Source organism: Carcharodon carcharias, assembly GCF_017639515.1.
Source record: "Carcharodon carcharias isolate sCarCar2 chromosome 24 unlocalized genomic scaffold, sCarCar2.pri SUPER_24_unloc_1, whole genome shotgun sequence".
NCBI lineage: Eukaryota > Metazoa > Chordata > Chondrichthyes > Lamniformes > Lamnidae > Carcharodon > Carcharodon carcharias.
In genome coordinates this window covers 3,243,516-3,259,991 of record NW_024470584.1, presented here as the reverse complement: position 1 = coordinate 3,259,991, position 16,476 = coordinate 3,243,516, and the positions used below count along the sequence as shown (strand labels likewise).

Sequence of the window (16,476 nt, the reverse complement as noted above, 5' to 3'; positions counted from 1 at the left end):
TCTCTCTCTGTGTCTGTCTCTGTCTCTGTCTCTCTGTCTCTGTCTCTCTGTCTCTGTCTCTCTGTCTCTGTCTCTCTGTCTCTGTCTCTGTATCTCTCTCTCTATCTCTCTCTCTCTCTGTTTCACTCTCTCTCTGTCTCTCCCTCTCTTTATGTCTCTCTCTCTGTCTCTGTCTCTCTCTCTGTCTCTCTCTCTGTCTCTCTCTCTGTCTCTCTCTCTTTCTCTCTCTCTCTTTCTCTCTCTCTCTGTCTCTCTCTCTCTGTCTCTCTCTCTGTGTGTCTCTCTCTCTCTCTGTCTCTCTCTCCCTTTCTCTGTCTTTTCTCTCTCTCTCTCTCTGTCTCCATCTCTCTCTCTCTGCCTCCGTCTTTCTCTCTCTCTGTGTCTCTATCTCTGTTTCTCTCTCTCTCCGTCTGTCTCCATCTCACTCTGCCTCTGTCTCTCCCTCTCTCTCTATCTCTGTCTCTCTCCCGGTCTCTCTCTGTCTCTCTCTCTCTCTGTCTCTCTCTCTCTGTCTCTCTCTCTCTGTCTCTCTCTCTCTGTCTCTCTCTCTGTCCCTCTCTCTCTGTCCCTCTCTCTCTGTCCCTCTCTCTCTGTCTTTGTCTCTCTCTCTCTGTCTCTGTCTCTGCCTCTGTCTCTCTCTCTCTGTCTTTCCCTCTCTGTCTCTGTCTCTCTCCGTGTCTCTCTCTGTCTCTCTCTCTCTGTCTCTCTCTCTCTGTCTCTCTCTCCCTCTCTCTCTCTGTCTCTCTCTCTCTCTGTCTCTCTCTCCCTCTCTCTCTCTGTCTCTGCCTCTGTCTCTAAATCTCTCTCTCTCTGTCTCTCTCTATGTCTCTCTCTCTCTGTCTCTCACTCTGTCTCTCTCTCTCTGTCTCTCTCTCTCTGTCCCTCCCTCTCCCTCTCTGTCTCTCCCTCTGTCTCTCTATCTCCGTCTTTCTGTCTCTCTCCCTCTCTCTCTGTCACTCTCTCTGTCTCACCCTCTCTGTCTCTGTCTCTCCCTCTCTCTCTCTGTCTCTCTCTCTCTGTCTCTGTCTCTGTCACTCTCTCTCTGTCTCTCTCTGTCTCTCTCTCTCTCTGTCTCCCTCTCTGTCTCTCTCTCTCTCTGTCTCTGTCTCTCTCTGTCTCTCTCTGTCTCTGTCTCTCACTCTCTCTCTCTGCCTCTCATTCTTGATCTGACTGAACCCCGGCTGACCCAGTTAAGCCCACTGACCCTGGTTGTCGAACGATTATTAACCAGTCGCCCTCTCGCCCATGACCCAGGTGTGTTCTGGGAGGAACGACAGCCATTCCCGGAGCGTTTGGGTGTGGGAAAACCGTTATCTCCCAGTCCCTCTCCAAATTCTCCAACAGCGATGTCATTGTCTATGTGGGCTGCGGAGAGAGAGGCAACGAGATGGCAGAGGTGCTCAGGGACTTCCCAGAGGTAAGGAGGCAGGTAGGAGGGTGTGAGAGAGTCTGGGGTTCAGGGGGAGGGTGTGAGAGAGTCTGGGGTTCAGATGGAGGGTGTGAGAGATTCTGGGGTTCAGGGGGAGGGTGTGAGAGAGTCTGGGGTTCAGGAGGAGGGTGTGAGAGAGTCTGGGGTTCAGGGGGAGGGTGTGAGTGTGTCTGGGGTTCAGGGGGAGTGTCAGAGAGAGTCTGGGGTTCAGGGAGAGGGTGTGAGAGAGTCTGGGGTTCAGGCGGAGGGTGTGAGAGAGTCTGGGGTTCAGGGGGAGGGAGTGAGAGAGTCTGGGGTTCAGGGGGAGGGTGTGAGAGAGTCTGGGGTTCAGGGGGAGGGTGTGAGAGAGTCTGGGGTTCAGGGGGAGGGTGTGAGAGAGTCTGGGTTCAGGGGGAATCTGAGAGAGCGTCTGGGGTTCAGGGGGACGATTTGAGATTCTGGCATTCAGGAGGAGGGTGTGAGAGAGTCTGGGGTTCATGGGGAGGGTGTGAGAGAGTCTGGAGATCAGGGGGAGGGTGTGAGAGAGTCTGGGGTTCAGGGGGAGGGTGTGAGAGAGTCCGGGGTTCAGGAGGAGGGTGTGGGAGATTCTGGGGTTCAGGGGGAGGGTGTGAGTGTGTCTGGGGTTCAGGAGGAGGGTGTGAGACAGTCTGGGAATCATGGAGAGTGTCTGAGAGTGTCTGGAGTTCAGGGGTAGTGTTTGAGTGTGTCTGGGGTTCAAGGGGAGGGTGTGAGAGATTCTGGGGTTCAGGGGGAGTGTCGGAGATTATCTAGGGTTCAAGAGGAGGGTGTGAGAGAGTCTGGGGTTCAGGCAGAGTGTGTGAGAGATTCTGGGGTTGAGGGGGAGGGTGTGAGAGAGTCTGGGGTTCAGGAGGAGGGTGTGAGAGAGTCTGGGGTTCAGGGGGAGGTTGTGAGAGAGTCTGGGGTTCAGGGGGCGGTTGTGAGAGAGTCTGGGGTTCAGGGGGAGGGTGTGAGTGTGCCTGGGGTTCAGGAGGAGGGTGTGAGAGATTCTGGGGTTCAGGAGGAGGGTGTGAGTGTGTCTGGGGTTCAGGAGGAGGGTGTGAGACAGTCTGGGGTTCATGGAGAGTGTCTGAGAGTGTCTGGGGTTCAGGCGGAGTGTGTGAGTGTGTCTGGGGTTCAGAGGGAGGGTGTGAGAGATTCTGGGGTTCAGGGGGAGGGTGTGAGAGAGTCTGGGGTTCAGGGGGAGGGTGTGAGAGAGTCTGGGGTTCAGGGGGAGGGTGTGAGAGAGTCTGGGGTTCAGGGGGAGTGTGTGAGAGAGTCTGGGGTTCAGGGGGAGGGTGTGAGAGAGTCTGGGGTTCAGGGGGAGGGTGTGAGAGATTCTGAGGGTCAGGGGGATTGTCGGAGAGTGTCTAGGGTTCAGGAGGAGGGTGTGAGAGATTCTGGGGTTCAGGCGGCGTGTGTGAGTGCGTCTGGGGTTCAGGGGGAGGGTGTGAGAGAGTCTGGGGTTCAGGGGGAGGGTGTGAGAGAGTCTGGGGTTCAGGGGGAGGTTGTGAGAGAGTCTGGGGTTCAGGAGGAGTCTGTGAGAGAGTCTGGGGTTCGGGGGAGTCTGTGATAGAGTCTGGGAATCAGGGGGATGGTCTGAGAGAGTCTGGGGTTCAGGGGGATGATTTGATAGTCTGGGACTCAAGGGGAGGTTGTGAGAGAGTCTGGGGTTCAGGGGGAGGGTGTGAGTGTGTCTGGGGTTCACGGGGAGGGTGTGAGTGTGTCTGGGTTTCAGGGGGAGGGTGTGGGAGAGTCTGGGGTTCAGGGGGTGGCTGTGAGAGAGTCTGGGGTTCAGGGGGTGGGTGTGAGAGAGTCTGGGGTTCAGGGGGAGGGTGTGGGAGATTCTGGGGTTCAGGGGGAGTGTCAGATAGTGTCTGGGGTTCAGGGGGAGGGTGTGAGAGAGTCTGGGGTTCTGGGGGAGGGTGTGAGAGAGTCTGGGGTTCAGGGGGAGGGTGTGAGAGTGTCTGGGGTTCAGGGGGAGGGTGTGAGAGAGTCTGGGGGTCAGGGGGAGGGTGTGAGTGTGTCTGGGGGTCAGGGGGAGGGTGTGAGTGTGTCTGGGGTTCAGGGGGAGGGTGTGAGAGAGTCTGGGGTTCAGGGGGAGGGTGTGAGTGTGTCTGGGGTTCAGGGGGAGGGTGTGAGAGAGTCTGGGGTTCAGGGGGAGGTTGTGAGAGAGTCTGGTGTTCGGGGGAGGGTGTGAGAGAGTCTGGGGTTCAGGGGGAGGGTGTGAGAGAGTCTGGGGTTCAGGGGGAGGGTGTGAGAGAGTCTGGGGTTCAGGGGGAGGTTGTGAGAGAGTCTGGGGTTCAGGGGGAGGGTGTGAGATAGTCTGGGGTTCAGGAGGAGGTTGTGAGAGAGTCTGGGGTTCAGGGGGAGGGTGTGAGATAGTCTGGGGTTCATGGAGAGGGTGTGAGATAGTCTGGGGTTCAGTGGGAGGCTGTGAGAGAGTCTGGGGTTCAGGGGGAGGGTGTGAGAGAGTCTGGGGTTCAGGAGGAGGGTGTGAGAGACTCCTGGGTTCGGGGGGAGGGTGTGAGAGAGTCTGGCATTCAGGAGGAGGGTGTGAGAGAGTCTGGCATTCAGGAGGAGGGTGTGAGAGATTCTGGGGTTCAGGGAGAGGGTTTGAGAGAGTCACTTTTCGGGGGGAGGGTGTGAGAGAGTCTGGGGTTCGGGGGAGGGTGTGAGAGAGTCTGGGTTTCATGGGGAGGGTCTGAGTGAGTATGGGGTTCAGGGGGAGGGTGTGAGAGAGTCTGCGGTTCAGGGGGAGGGTGTTAGTGTGTCTGGGGTTCAGATGGAGGATGTGAGAGAGTCTGGGGTTCAGGAGGAGGGTGTGAGAGAGTCTGGGGTTCAGGAGGAGGGTGTGAGAGAGTCTGGGGTTCAGGAGGAGGGTGTGAGAGAGTCTGCGGTTCAGGAGGATTATGTGAGACAGTCCAGTGATCAGAGTGAAGGTGTGAGAGATTCTGGGGTTCAGTGGGAGGCTCGGAGAGAGTCAGGGAATCACAGGGAGTCTGCAAGAGAGTCTGTGTTTTTGTGGTCGGCTGTGAGAGATTATGGGGTTCAGGAGGAGAGTGTGAGAGATTCTGGGTTTCAGGAGGAGGATGTGAGTATGTCAGGGGTTCAGGAGGAGGGTGTGAGACAGTCTGGGGTTCATGGAGAGTGTCTGAGAGTGTCTGGGGTTCAGGCGGAGTGTGTGAGTGTGTCTGGGGTTCAGGGGGATGGTGTGAGAGATTCTGGGGTTCAGGGGGATTGTCGCAGAGTGTCTAGGGTTCAGGAGGAGGGTGTGAGAGATTCTGGGGTTCAGGCGGCGTGTGTGAGTGCGTCTGGGGTTCAGGGGGTGGGTGTGAGAGAGTCTGGGGTTCAGGGGGATGGTGTGAGAGAGTCTGGGGTTCAGGGGGAGGGTGTGAGAGAGTCTGGGGTTCAGGGGGAGGGTGTGAGAGAGTCTGGGGTTCAGGGGGAGGGTGTGAGAGAGTCTGGGGTTCAGGAGGAGTCTGTGAGAGAGTCTGGGGTTCAGGGGGTGGGTGTGAGAGAGTCTGGGGTTCAGGAGGAGTCTGTGAGAGAGTCTGGGGTTCAGGGGGTGGGTGTGAGAGAGTCTGGGGTTCAGGGGGAGGATGTGAGAGAGTCTGGGGTTCAGGGGGAGTCTGAGTGTGTCTGGGGTTCAGGAGGAGGGTGTGAGAGAGTCTGGGGTTCAGGCGGAGGGTGTGAGAGAGTCTGGGGTTCAGAGGGAGGGTGTGAGACAGTCTGGGGCTCAGGGGGATGATGTGATAGTCTGGGACTCAAGGGGAGGTTGTGAGAAAGTCTAGGGTTCATGGGGAGGGTTTGAGAGAGTCTGGGGTTCAGGGGGAGGGTGTGAGAGAGTCTGGGGTTCAGGGGGAGGGTGTGAGTGTGTCTGGGGTTCAGGGGGAGGGTGTGAGTGTGTCTGGGGTTCAGGGGGAGGGTGTGAGTGTGTCTGGGGTTCAGGGGGAGGGTGTGAGTGTGTCTGGGGTTCAGGGGGAGGGTGTGAGAGAGTCTGGGGTTCAGGGGGAGGGTGTGAGAGAGTCTGGGGTTCAGGGGGAGGGTGTGAGAGATTCTGGGGTTCAGGGGGAGGGCTTGAGAGAGTCTGGGGTTCAGGGGGAGGGTTTGAGAGAGTCTGGAGATCAGGGGGAGGGTGTGAGAGAGTCTGGGGTTCAGGGGGAGGGTGTGTGAGAGTCTGGGGTTCAGGAGGAGGGTGTGAGAGAGTCTGGGGTTAGGGCGGAGGCTGTGAGTGTGTCTGGGGTTCAGGGGGAGGGTGTGAGAGATTCTGGGGTTCAGGAGGAGGAAGTGTGAGAGTCCCGGGTTCAGGAGGAGGATTTCTGAGAGTCTGGGGTTCAGGGGGTGGGTTTGAGAGAGTCTGGGGTTCAGGGGGAGGGTGTGAGAGAATCCGGGGATCAGGGGGAGGGTGTGAGATAGTCTGGGGATCAGGAGGAGGGTGTGAGAGAGTCTGGGGTTCAGGAGGAGGATGTGAGAGAGTCTGGGGTTCAGGGGGACGGTGTAAGAGAGTCTGGGGTTCAGGGGGAGGGGCTGCGAGAGTCTGGGGTTCAGGGGGAGGGTGTGAGACAGTCCAGCGATCAGAGTGAAGGTGTGAGAGAGTCTGGGGTTCAGTGGGATGCTCGGAGAGAGTCAGGTAATCACGGGGAGTCTGAGAGAAAGTCTGGGTTTTTGGGGGCTGCTGTTGAGATTCTGGGGTTCAGGGGGAGTCTGAGAGTGATTCTGTGTTCAGGGTGGGGCTGTGAGAGATGCTGGGGTTCAGGAGGAGGTTGTGAGAGGGTCTGGGGTTTAGGAGGAGGCTGTGAGAGATTCTGGGGTTCAGGGGGAGGCTGTGAGAGAGTCTGGGGTTCAGGGTGAGGCTGTGAGAGTGCCCGGGGTTCAGGGGGAGGGTGTGAGTGTGTCTGGGGTTCAGGGGGATGGTGTGAGAGAGTCTGGGGTTCAGGAGGAGGGTGTGAGAGAGTCTGGGTTTCGTGGGGAGGGTTTGAGTGTGTCTGGGGTTCAGGAGGAGGGTGTGAGAGAGTCTGGGGTTCAGGGGGAGGGTCTGAGAGAGTCTGGGGTTCAGGGGGAGGGTGTCAGAGAGTCTGGGGTTCAGGGGGAGTGTCGGAGAGTGTCTGGGGTTCAGGAGGAGGGTGTGAGAGATTCTGGTGTTCAGGAGGAGGATGTGAGTGTGTCTGGGGTTCAGGGGGAGGGTGTGAGACAGTCTGGGGTGCATGGAGAGTGTCTGAGAGTGTCTGGGGTTCAGGCGGAGTGTGTGAGTGTGTCTGGTGTTCAGGGGGATGGTGTGAGAGATTCTGGTGTTCGGGGGATTGTCGGAGAGTGTCTGGGGTTCAGGAGGAGGGTGTGAGACAGTCTGGGGTTCATGGAGAGTGTCTGAGAGTGTCTGGGGTTCAGGCGGAGTGTGTGAGTGTGTCTGGGGTTCAGGGGGATGGTGTGAGAGATTCTGGGGTTCGGGGGATTGTCGGAGAGTGTCTAGGGTTCAGGAGGAGGGTGTGAGAGATTCTGGGGTTCAGGCGGAGTGTGTGAGTGTGTCTGGGGTTCAGGGGGTGGCTGTGAGAGAGTCTGGGGTTCAGGGGGAGGGTGTGAGAGAGTCTGGGGTTCAGGAGGAGGATGTGAGAGAGTCTGGGGTTCAGGGGGAGGGTGTGAGAGATTCTGGGGTTCAGGGGGAGTCTGAGTGTGTCTGGGGTTCAGGGGGAGGGTGTGAGAGATTCTGGGGTTCAGGCGGAGGGTGTGAGAGAGTCTGGGGTTCAGGAGGAGGGTGTGAGAGATTCCGGGGTTCAGGAGGAGGATGTGAGTGTGTCTGGGGTTCAGGGGGAGGGTGTGAGACAGTCTGGGGTTCATGGAGAGTGTCTGGGGTTCAGGCGGAGTGTGTGAGAGAGTCTGGGGTTCAGGAGGAGGGTGTGCGAGAGTCTGGGGTTCAGGGGGAGGGTGTGAGAGATTTTGGGGTTCATGGGGAATGTCGGATAGTGTCTGGGGTTCAGGAGGAGGGTGTGAGAGATTCTGGGGTTCAGGAGGAGGATGTGAGTGTGTCTGGGGTTCAGGCGGAGTGTGTGAGAGAGTCTGGGGTTCAGGGGGAGGGTGTGAGAGAGTCTGGGGTTCAGGCGGAGTGTGGGAGAGAGTCTGGGGTTCAGGAGGAGGGTGTGAGAGAGTCTGGGGTTCAGGGGGAGGGTGTGAGAGAGTCTGGGGTTCAGGGGGAGACTGTGAGAGAGTCTGGGGTTCAGGGGGAGGGTGTGAGAGAGTCGGTTTTGGGGTGAGGGTGTGAGAGATTTTGGGATTAACGGGGAGGGTGTGAGAGATTCTGGGGTTCAGGGGGAGGGTGTGAGAGTGTCTGGGGTACAGGGGGAGGGTGTGAGAGTGTCTGGCATTCAGGGGGGGGGTTTGTGAGAGTCTTTGGTTCAAGAAGAGGGTGTGAGAGAGTCTGGGGTTAGGCGGAGTGTGTGAGTGTGTCTGGGGTTCAGGGGGAGGGTGTGAGAGATTCTGGGGTTCAGGGGTAGGGTGTGAGAGAGTCTGGGGTACAGGAGGAGGGTGTGAGAGAGTCTGCGGTTCAGGAGGATTATGTGAGACAGTCCAGTTATCAGAGTGAAGGTGTGAGAGATTCTGGGGTTCAGGGGGAGTGTGTGAGAGAGTCTGGGGTTCAGGAGGAGGGTGTAAGAGCGTCTGGGGTTCAGGTGGAGGGTGTGAGAGCGTCTGGGGTTCAGGTGGAGGGTGTGAGAGCGTCTGGGGTTCAGATGGAGGGTGTGAGAGAGTCTGGGGTTAAGGGGGAGGTTGTGAGAGAGTCTGGGGTTCAGGAGGAGGGTGTGAGAGAGTCTGCGGTTCAGGAGGATTATGTGAGACAGTCCAGTTATCAGAGTGAAGGTGTGAGAGATTCTGGGGTTCAGTGGGAGGCTCGGAGAGAGTCAGGGAATCACAGGGAGTCTGCAAGAAAGTCTGTGTTTTTGGGGTCGGCTGTGAGAGATTCTGGGGTTCAGGAGGAGGGTGTGAGAGATTCTGGGGTTCAGGAGGAGGGTGTGAGTGTGTCAGGGGTTCAGGAGGGGGATGTGAGACAGTCTGGGGTTCATGGAGAGTGTCTGAGAGTGTTTGGGGTTCAGGCAGAGTGTGTGAGTGTGTCTGGGGTTCAGGGGGATGGTGTGAGAGATTCTGGGGTTCAGGGGGATTGTCGGAGAGTGTCTAGGTTTCAGGAGGAGGGTGTGAGAGATTCTGGGGTTCAGGCGGAGTGTGTGAGTGTGTCTGGGGTTCGGGGGTGGGTGTGAGAGAGTCTGGGGTTCAGGAGGAGTCTGTGAGTGAGTCTGGGGTTCAGGAGGAGGGTGTGAGAGATTCTGGGGTTCAGGGGGAGGGTGTGAGACAGTCTGGGGTTCAGGGGGAGGGTGTGAGAGAGTCTGGGGTTCAGGAGGAGGATGTGAGAGAGTCTGGGGTTCAGGGGGAGGGTGTGAGAGATTCTGGGGTTCAGGGGGAGTCTGAGTGTGTCTGGTGTTCAGGGGGAGGGTGTGAGAGATTCTGGGGTTCAGGCGGAGGGTGTGAGAGAGTCTGGGGTTCAGGAGGAGGGTGTGAGAGATTCTGGGATTCACGGGGAGTCTGATAGATTGTCTAATGTTCTGGGGGTGTCTGTGAGAGAGTCTGGGGTTCAAAGGATGTGAGAGAGTCTGGGGTTCATTGGGAGGGTGTGAGAGTGTCTGGGGCTGAGGAGGAGGGTGTGAGAGCGTCTGGGGTTCAGGTGGAGGGTGTGAGAGCGTCTGGGGTTCAGGTGGAGGGTGTGAGAGCGTCTGGGGTTCAGGTGGAGGGTGTGAGAGCGTCTGGGGTTCAGATGGAGGGTGTGAGAGAGTCTGTGGTTCAGGGGGAGGTTGTGAGAGAGTCTGGGGTTCAGGAGGAGGGTGTGAGAGAGTCTGCGGTTCAGGCGGATTATGTGAGACAGTCCAGTTATCAGAGTGAAGGTGTGAGAGATTCTGGGGTTCAGTGGGAGGCTCGGAAAGAGTCAGTGAATCACAGGGAGTCTGCAAGAAAGTCTGTGTTTTTGGGGTCGGCGGTGAGAGATTCTGGGGTTCAGGAGGAGGGTGTGAGAGATTCTGGGGTCCAGGAGGAGGGTGTGAGTGTGTCTGGGGTTCAGGAGGAGGGTGTGAGACAGTCTGGGGTTCATGGAGAATGTCTGAGAGTGTCTGGGGTTCAGGCGGAGTGTGTGAGTGTGTCTGGGGTTCAGGGGGATGGTGTGAGAGATTCTGGGGTTCAGGGGGATTGTCGGAGAGTGTCTAGGGTTCAGGAGGAGGGTGTGAGAGATTCCGGGGTTCAGCCGGAGTGTGTGAGTGTGTCTGGGGTTCAGGGGGTGGGTGTGAGAGAGTCTGGGGTTCAGGAGGAGTCTGTGAGAGAGTCTGGGGTTCAGGGGGAGGGTGTGAGAGATTCTGGGGTTCAGGGGGAGGGTGTGAGAGAGTCTGGGGTTCAGGGGGAGGGTGTGAGAGAGTCTGAGGTTCAGGAGGAGGATGTGAGAGAGTCTGGGGTTCAGGGGGAGGGTGTGAGAGATTCTGGGGTTCAGGGGGAGTCTGAGTGTGTCTGGGGTTCAGGCGGAGGGTGTGAGAGATTCTGGGGTTCAGGCGGAGGGTGTGAGAGAGTCTGAGGTTCAGGAGGAGGGTGTGAGAGATTCTGGGGTTCACGGGGAGTCTGATAGAGTGTCTAATGTTCTGGGGGTGTCTGTGAGAGAGTCTGGGGTTCGGAGGCTGTGAGAGAGTCTGGGGTTCATTGGGAGGGTGTGAGTGTGTCTGGGGTTGAGGAGGAGGGTGTGAGAGCGTCTGGGGTTCAGGTGGAGGGTGTGAGAGCGTCTGGGGTTCAGGTGGAGGGTGTGAGAGCGTCTGGGGTTCAGGTGGAGGGTGTGAGAGCGTCTGGGGTTCAGGTGGAGGGTGTGAGAGAGTCTGGGGTTCAGGGGGAGGGTTTGAGAGATTCGGTTTTGGGGGGAGGGTGTGAGAGAGTCTGGGGTTCAGGGGGAGTCTGAGAGAGAGTCTGGGGTTCAGGAGGAGGGTGTGAGAGATTCTGGAGTTCAGGGGAGAGTGTGAGAGAGTCTGGGGTTCAGGGGGAGGCTGTGAGAGAGTCTGGGGTTCAGGGGGAGGGTTTGAGAGAGTCGGTTTTGGGGTGAGGGTGTGAGAGAGTTTGGGATTCACGGGGAGGGTGTGAGAGATTCTGGGGTTCAGGGGGAGGGTGTGAGAGTGTCTGGCATTCAGGGGGAGGGTGTGTGAGAGTATCTGGGGTTCAGGGGGAGGGTGTGAGAGAGTCTGGGGTACAGGAGGAGGGTGTGAGAGAGTCTGGGGTTCAGGGGGAGGTTGTGAGAGAGTCTGGGGTTCAGGAGGAGGGTGTGAGAGAGTCTGCGGTTCAGGAGGATTATGTGAGACAGTCCAGTTATCAGAGTGAAGGTGTGAGAGATTCTGGGGTTCAGTGGGAGGCTCGGAGTGAGTCAGGGAATCACAGGGAGTCTGCAAGAAAGTCTGTGTTTTTGGGGTCGGCTGTGAGAGATTCTGGGGTTCAGGAGGAGGGTGTGAGAGATTCTGGGGTTCAGGAGGAGGGTGTGAGTGTGTCTGGGGTTCAGGAGGAGGGTGTGAGACAGTCTGGGGTTCATGGAGAGTGTCTGAGAGTGTCTGGGGTTCAGGCGGAGTGTGTGAGTTTGTCTGGCGTTCAGGGGGATGGTGTGAGAGATTCTTGGGTTCAGGGGGATTGTCGGAGAGTGTCTAGGGTTCAGGAGGAGGGTGTGAGAGATTCTGGGGTTCAGGCGGAGTGTGTGAGTGTGTTTGGGGTTCAGGGGGTGGGTGTGAGAGAGTCTGGGGTTCAGGAGGAGTCTGTGAGAGAGTCTGGGGTTCAGGGGGAGGGTGTGAGAGAGTCTGGGGTTCAGGGGTAGGGTGTGAGAGAGTCTGGGGTTCAGGAGGAGGATTTGAGAGAGTCTGGTGTTCAGGGGAAGGGTGTGAGAGATTCTGGGGTTCAGGCGGAGGGTGCGAGAGAGTCTGGGGTTCAGGAGGAGGGTGTGAGAGATTCTGGGGTTCACGGGGAGTCTGATAGATTGTCTAATGTTCTGGGGGTGTCTGTGAGAGATTCTGGGGTTCGGAGGCTGTGAGAGAGTCTGGGGTTCATTGGGAGGGTGTGAGAGTGTCTGGGGTTGAGGAGGAGGGTGTGAGAGCGTCTGGGGTTCAGGTGGAGGGTGTGAGAGCGTCTGGGGTTCAGGTGGAGGGTGTGAGAGCGTCTGGGGTTCAGGTGGAGGGTGTGAGAGAGTCTGGGGTTCAGGGGGAGGTTGTGAGAGAGTCTGGGGTTCAGGAGGAGGGTGTGAGAGAGTCTGCGGTTCAGGAGGATTATGTGAGACAGTCCAGTTATCAGAGTGAAGGTGTGAGAGATTCTGGGGTTCAGTGGGAGGCTCGGAGAGAGTCAGGGAATCACAGGGAGTCTGCAAGAAAGTCTGTGTTTTTGTGGTCGGCTGTGAGAGATTATGGGGTTCAGGAGGAGGGTGTGAGAGATTCTGGGGTTCAGGAGGAGGGTGTGAGTGTGTCTGGGGTTCAGGAGGAGGGTGTGAGACAGTCTGGGGTGCATGGAGAGTGTCTGAGAGTGTCTGGGGTTCAGGCGGAGTGTGTGAGTGTGTCTGGGGTTCAGGGGGATGGCGTGAGAGATTCTGGGGTTCGGGGGATTGTCGGAGAGTGTCTAGGGTTCAGGAGGAGGATGTGAGAGATTCTGGGGTTCAGGCGGAGTGTGTGAGTGTGTCTGGGGTTCAGGGGGTGGGTGTGAGAGAGTCTGGGGTTCAGGAGGAGTCTGTGAGAGAGTCTGGGGTTCAGGGGGAGGGTGTGAGAGATTCTGGGGTTCAGGGGGAGGGTGTGAGAGAGTCTGGGGTTCAGGGGGAGGGTGTGAGAGATTCTGGGGTTCAGGGGGAGTCTGAGTGTGTCTGGGGTTCAGGCGGAGGGTGTGAGAGATTCTGGGGTTCAAGCGGAGGGTGTGAGAGAGTCTGGGGTTCAGGAGGAGGGTGTGAGAGAGTCTGGGGTTCAGGAGGAGGGTGTGAGAGATTCTGGGGTTCAAGAGGAGGGTGTGAGAGAGTCTGGTGTTCAGGAGGAGGGTGTGAGAGATTCTGGGGTTCATGGGGAGTCTGATAGAGTGTCTAATGTTCTGGGGGTGTCTGTGAGAGAGTCTGGGGTTCGGAGTCTGTGAGAGAGTCTGGGGTTCATTGGGAGGGTGTGAGAGTGTCTGGGGTTGAGGAGGAGGGTGTGAGAGCGTCTGGGGTTCAGGTGGAGGGTGTGAGAGCGTCTGGGGTTCAGGTGGTGGGTGTGAGAGCGTCTGGGGTTCAGGTGGAGGGTATGAGAGAGTCTGGGGTTCAGGGGGAGGGTTTGAGAGAGTCGGTTTTGGGGGGAGGGTGTGAGAGAGTCTGGGGTTCAGGGGGAGTCTGAGAGAGAGTCTGGGGTTCAGGAGAAGGGTGTGAGAGATTCTGGGGTTCAGGAGAAGGGTGTGAGAGATTCTGGGGTTCAGGGGAGAGTGTGAGAGAGTCTGGGGTTCAGGGGGAGGCTGTGAGAGAGTCTGGGGTTCAGGGGGAGGGTTTGAGAGAGTCGGTTTTGGGGTGAGGGTGTGAGAGAGTTTGGGATTCACGGGGAGGGTGTGAGAGATTCTGGGGTTCAGGGGGAGGGTGTGAGAGTGTCTGGCATTCGGGGGAGGGTGTGTGAGAGTCTTGGGTTCAGGAAGAGGGTGTGAGAGAGTCTGGGGTTAGGCGGAGTGTGTGAGTGTGTCTGGGGTTCAGGGGGAGGGTGTGAGAGATTCTGGGGTTCAGGGGGACGGTGTGAGAGAGTCTGGGGTACAGGAGGAGGGTGTGAGAGAGTTTGGGATTCACGGGGAGGGTGTGAGAGATTCTGGGGTTGAGGGGGAGGGTGTGAGTGTGTCTGGGGTTCAGAGGGAGGGTGTGAGAGAGTCTGGGGTTGAGGGGGAGGGTGTGAGTGTGTCTGGGGTTCAGGGGGAGGTTGTGAGAGAGTCTGGGGTTCAGGGGGAAGGTGTGAGTGTATCTGGGGTTCAGGAGGAGGGTGTGAGAGAGTCTGGGGTTAGGGCGGAGGCTGTGAGTGTGTCTGGGGTTCAGGGGGTGGTTGTGAGAGATTCTGGGGTTCAGGAGGAGGAAGTGTGAGAGTCTGGGGTTCAGGAGGAGGATTTTCGAGAGTCTGGGGTTCAGGGGGTGGGCTTGAGAGGGTCTGGGGTTCAGGGGGAGGGTGTGAGAGAATCTGGGGTTCAGGGGGAGGGTGTGAGAGAGTCTGTGGTTCAGGAGGAGGGTGTGAGAGAGTCTGTGGTTCAGGAGGAGGGTGTGAAAGAGTCTGGGGATCAGGGGGAGGGTGTAAGAGAGTCTGGGGTTCAGGGGGAGGGTCTGCGAGAGTCTGGGGTTCAGGGGGAGGGTGTGAGACAGTCCAGCGATCAGAGTGAAGGTGTGAGAGATTCTGGGGTTCAGTGGGATGCTCGGAGAGAGTCAGGTAATGACGGGGAGTCTGAGAGAAAGTCTGGGTTTTTGGGGGCAGCTGTTGAGATTCTGGGGTTCAGGGGGAGTCTGAGAGTGATTCTGTGTTCAGGGTTGGGCTGTGAGTGATGCTGGGGTTCAGGAGGAGGTTGTGAGAGGGTCTGGGGTTTAGGAGGAGGCTGTGAGAGATTCTGGGGTTCAGGGGGAGGCTGTGAGAGAGTCTGGGGTTCAGGGTGAGGCTGTGAGAGTGCCTGGGGTTCAGGGGGAGGGTGTGAGTGTGTCTGGGGTTCAGGGGGATGGTGTGAGAGAGTCTGGGGTTCAGGAGGAGGGTGTGAGAGAGTCTGGGTTTCGTGGGGAGGGTTTGAGTGTGTCTGGAGTTCAGGAGGAGGGTGTGAGAGAGTCTGGGGTTCAGGGGGAGGGTCTGAGAGAGTCTGGGGTTCAGGGGGAGGGTGTCAGAGAGTCTGGGGTTCAGGAGGAGACTGTGAGAGAGTCTGGGGTTCAGGGGGAGGGTGTGAGTGATTCTGGGGTTCAGGGGGAGGGTGTGAGAGATTCTGGGGTTCAGTGGGAGGCTCGGAGAGAGTCAGGGAATCACAGGGAGTCTGCAAGAAAGTCTGTGTTTTTGGGGTCGGCTGTGAGAGATTCTGGGGTTCAGGAGGAGGGTGTGAGAGATTCTGGGGTTCAGGAGGAGGGTGTGAGTGTGTCTGGGGTTCAGGAGGAGGGTGTGAGACAGTCTAGGGTTCATGGAGAGTGTCTGAGAGTGTCTGGGGTTCAGGCGGAGTGTGTGAGTTTGTCTGGCGTTCAGGGGGATGGTGTGAGAGATTCTTGGGTTCAGGGGGATTGTCGGAGAGTGTCTAGGGTTCAGGAGGAGGGTGTGAGAGATTCTGGGGTTCAGGCGGAGTGTGTGAGTGTGTCTGGGGTTCAGGGGGTGGGTGTGAGAGAGTCTGGGGTTCAGGAGGAGTCTGTGAGAGAGTCTGGGGTTCAGGGGGAGGGTGTGAGAGAGTCTGGGGTTCAGGGGTAGGGTGTGAGAGAGTCTGGGGTTCAGGAGGAGGATTTGAGAGAGTCTGGTGTTCAGGGGAAGGGTGTGAGAGATTCTGGGGTTCAGGCGGAGGGTGCGAGAGAGTCTGGGGTTCAGGAGGAGGGTGTGAGAGATTCTGGGGTTCACGGGGAGTCTGATAGATTGTCTAATGTTCTGGGGGTGTCTGTGAGAGATTCTGGGGTTCGGAGGCTGTGAGAGAGTCTGGGGTTCATTGGGAGGGTGTGAGAGTGTCTGGGGTTGAGGAGGAGGGTGTGAGAGCGTCTGGGGTTCAGGTGGAGGGTGTGAGAGCGTCTGGGGTTCAGGTGGAGGGTGTGAGAGCGTCTGGGGTTCAGGTGGAGGGTGTGAGAGAGTCTGGGGTTCAGGGGGAGGTTGTGAGAGAGTCTGGGGTTCAGGAGGAGGGTGTGAGAGAGTCTGCGGTTCAGGAGGATTATGTGAGACAGTCCAGTTATCAGAGTGAAGGTGTGAGAGATTCTGGGGTTCAGTGGGAGGCTCGGAGAGAGTCAGGGAATCACAGGGAGTCTGCAAGAAAGTCTGTGTTTTTGGGGTCGGCTGTGAGAGATTCTGGGGTTCAGGAGGAGGGTGTGAGAGATTCTGGGGTTCAGGAGGAGGGTGTGAGTGTGTCTGGGGTTCAGGAGGAGGGTGTGAGACAGTCTGGGGTGCATGGAGAGTGTCTGAGAGTGTCTGGGGTTCAGGCGGAGTGTGTGAGTGTGTCTGGGGTTCAGGGGGATGGTGTGAGAGATTCTGGGGTTCGGGGGATTGTCGGAGAGTGTCTAGGGTTCAGGAGGAGGATGTGAGAGATTCTGGGGTTCAGGCGGAGTGTGTGAGTGTGTCTGGGGTTCAGGGGGTGGGTGTGAGAGAGTCTGGGGTTCAGGAGGAGTCTGTGAGAGAGTCTGGGGTTCAGGGGGAGGGTGTGAGAGATTCTGGGGTTCAGGGGGAGGGTGTGAGAGAGTCTGGGGTTCAGGGGGAGGGTGTGAGAGATTCTGGGGTTCAGGGGGAGTCTGAGTGTGTCTGGGGTTCAGGCGGAGGGTGTGAGAGATTCTGGGGTTCAGGCGGAGGGTGTGAGAGAGTCTGGGGTTCAGGAGGAGGGTGTGAGAGAGTCTGGGGTTCAGGAGGAGGGTGTGAGAGATTCTGGGGTTCAGGAGGAGGGTGTGAGAGAGTCTGGTGTTCAGGAGGAGGGTGTGAGAGATTCTGGGGTTCATGGGGAGTCTGATAGAGTGTCTAATGTTCTGGGGGTGTCTGTGAGAGAGTCTGGGGTTCGGAGTCTGTGAGAGAGTCTGGGGTTCATTGGGAGGGTGTGAGAGTGTCTGGGGTTGAGGAGGAGGGTGTGAGAGCGTCTGGGGTTCAGGTGGAGGGTGTGAGAGCGTCTGGGGTTCAGGTGGTGGGTGTGAGAGCGTCTGGGGTTCAGGTGGAGGGTATGAGAGAGTCTGGGGTTCAGGGGGAGGGTTTGAGAGAGTCGGTTTTGGGGGGAGGGTGTGAGAGAGTCTGGGGTTCAGGTGGAGGGTGTGAGAGCGTCTGGGGTTCAGGTGGTGGGTGTGAGAGCGTCTGGGGTTCAGGTGGAGGGTATGAGAGAGTCTGGGGTTCAGGGGGAGG

General features: G+C 58.1%; 1 protein-coding gene across 2 annotated transcripts in view; it reads left to right on the top strand.

The window, feature by feature from the left end:
• Window positions 1-16,476, top strand: part of LOC121273478 (V-type proton ATPase catalytic subunit A-like) — a 160,730-nt gene that overhangs the window by 53,594 nt on the left and 90,660 nt on the right. For both annotated transcript variants that reach the window (XM_041180645.1, XM_041180644.1), the window contains exon 7: window positions 1,255-1,417. In XM_041180645.1, the coding sequence (XP_041036579.1) occupies window positions 1,255-1,417 (163 nt within the window). The remainder of the gene's footprint in view (window positions 1-1,254; window positions 1,418-16,476) is intronic.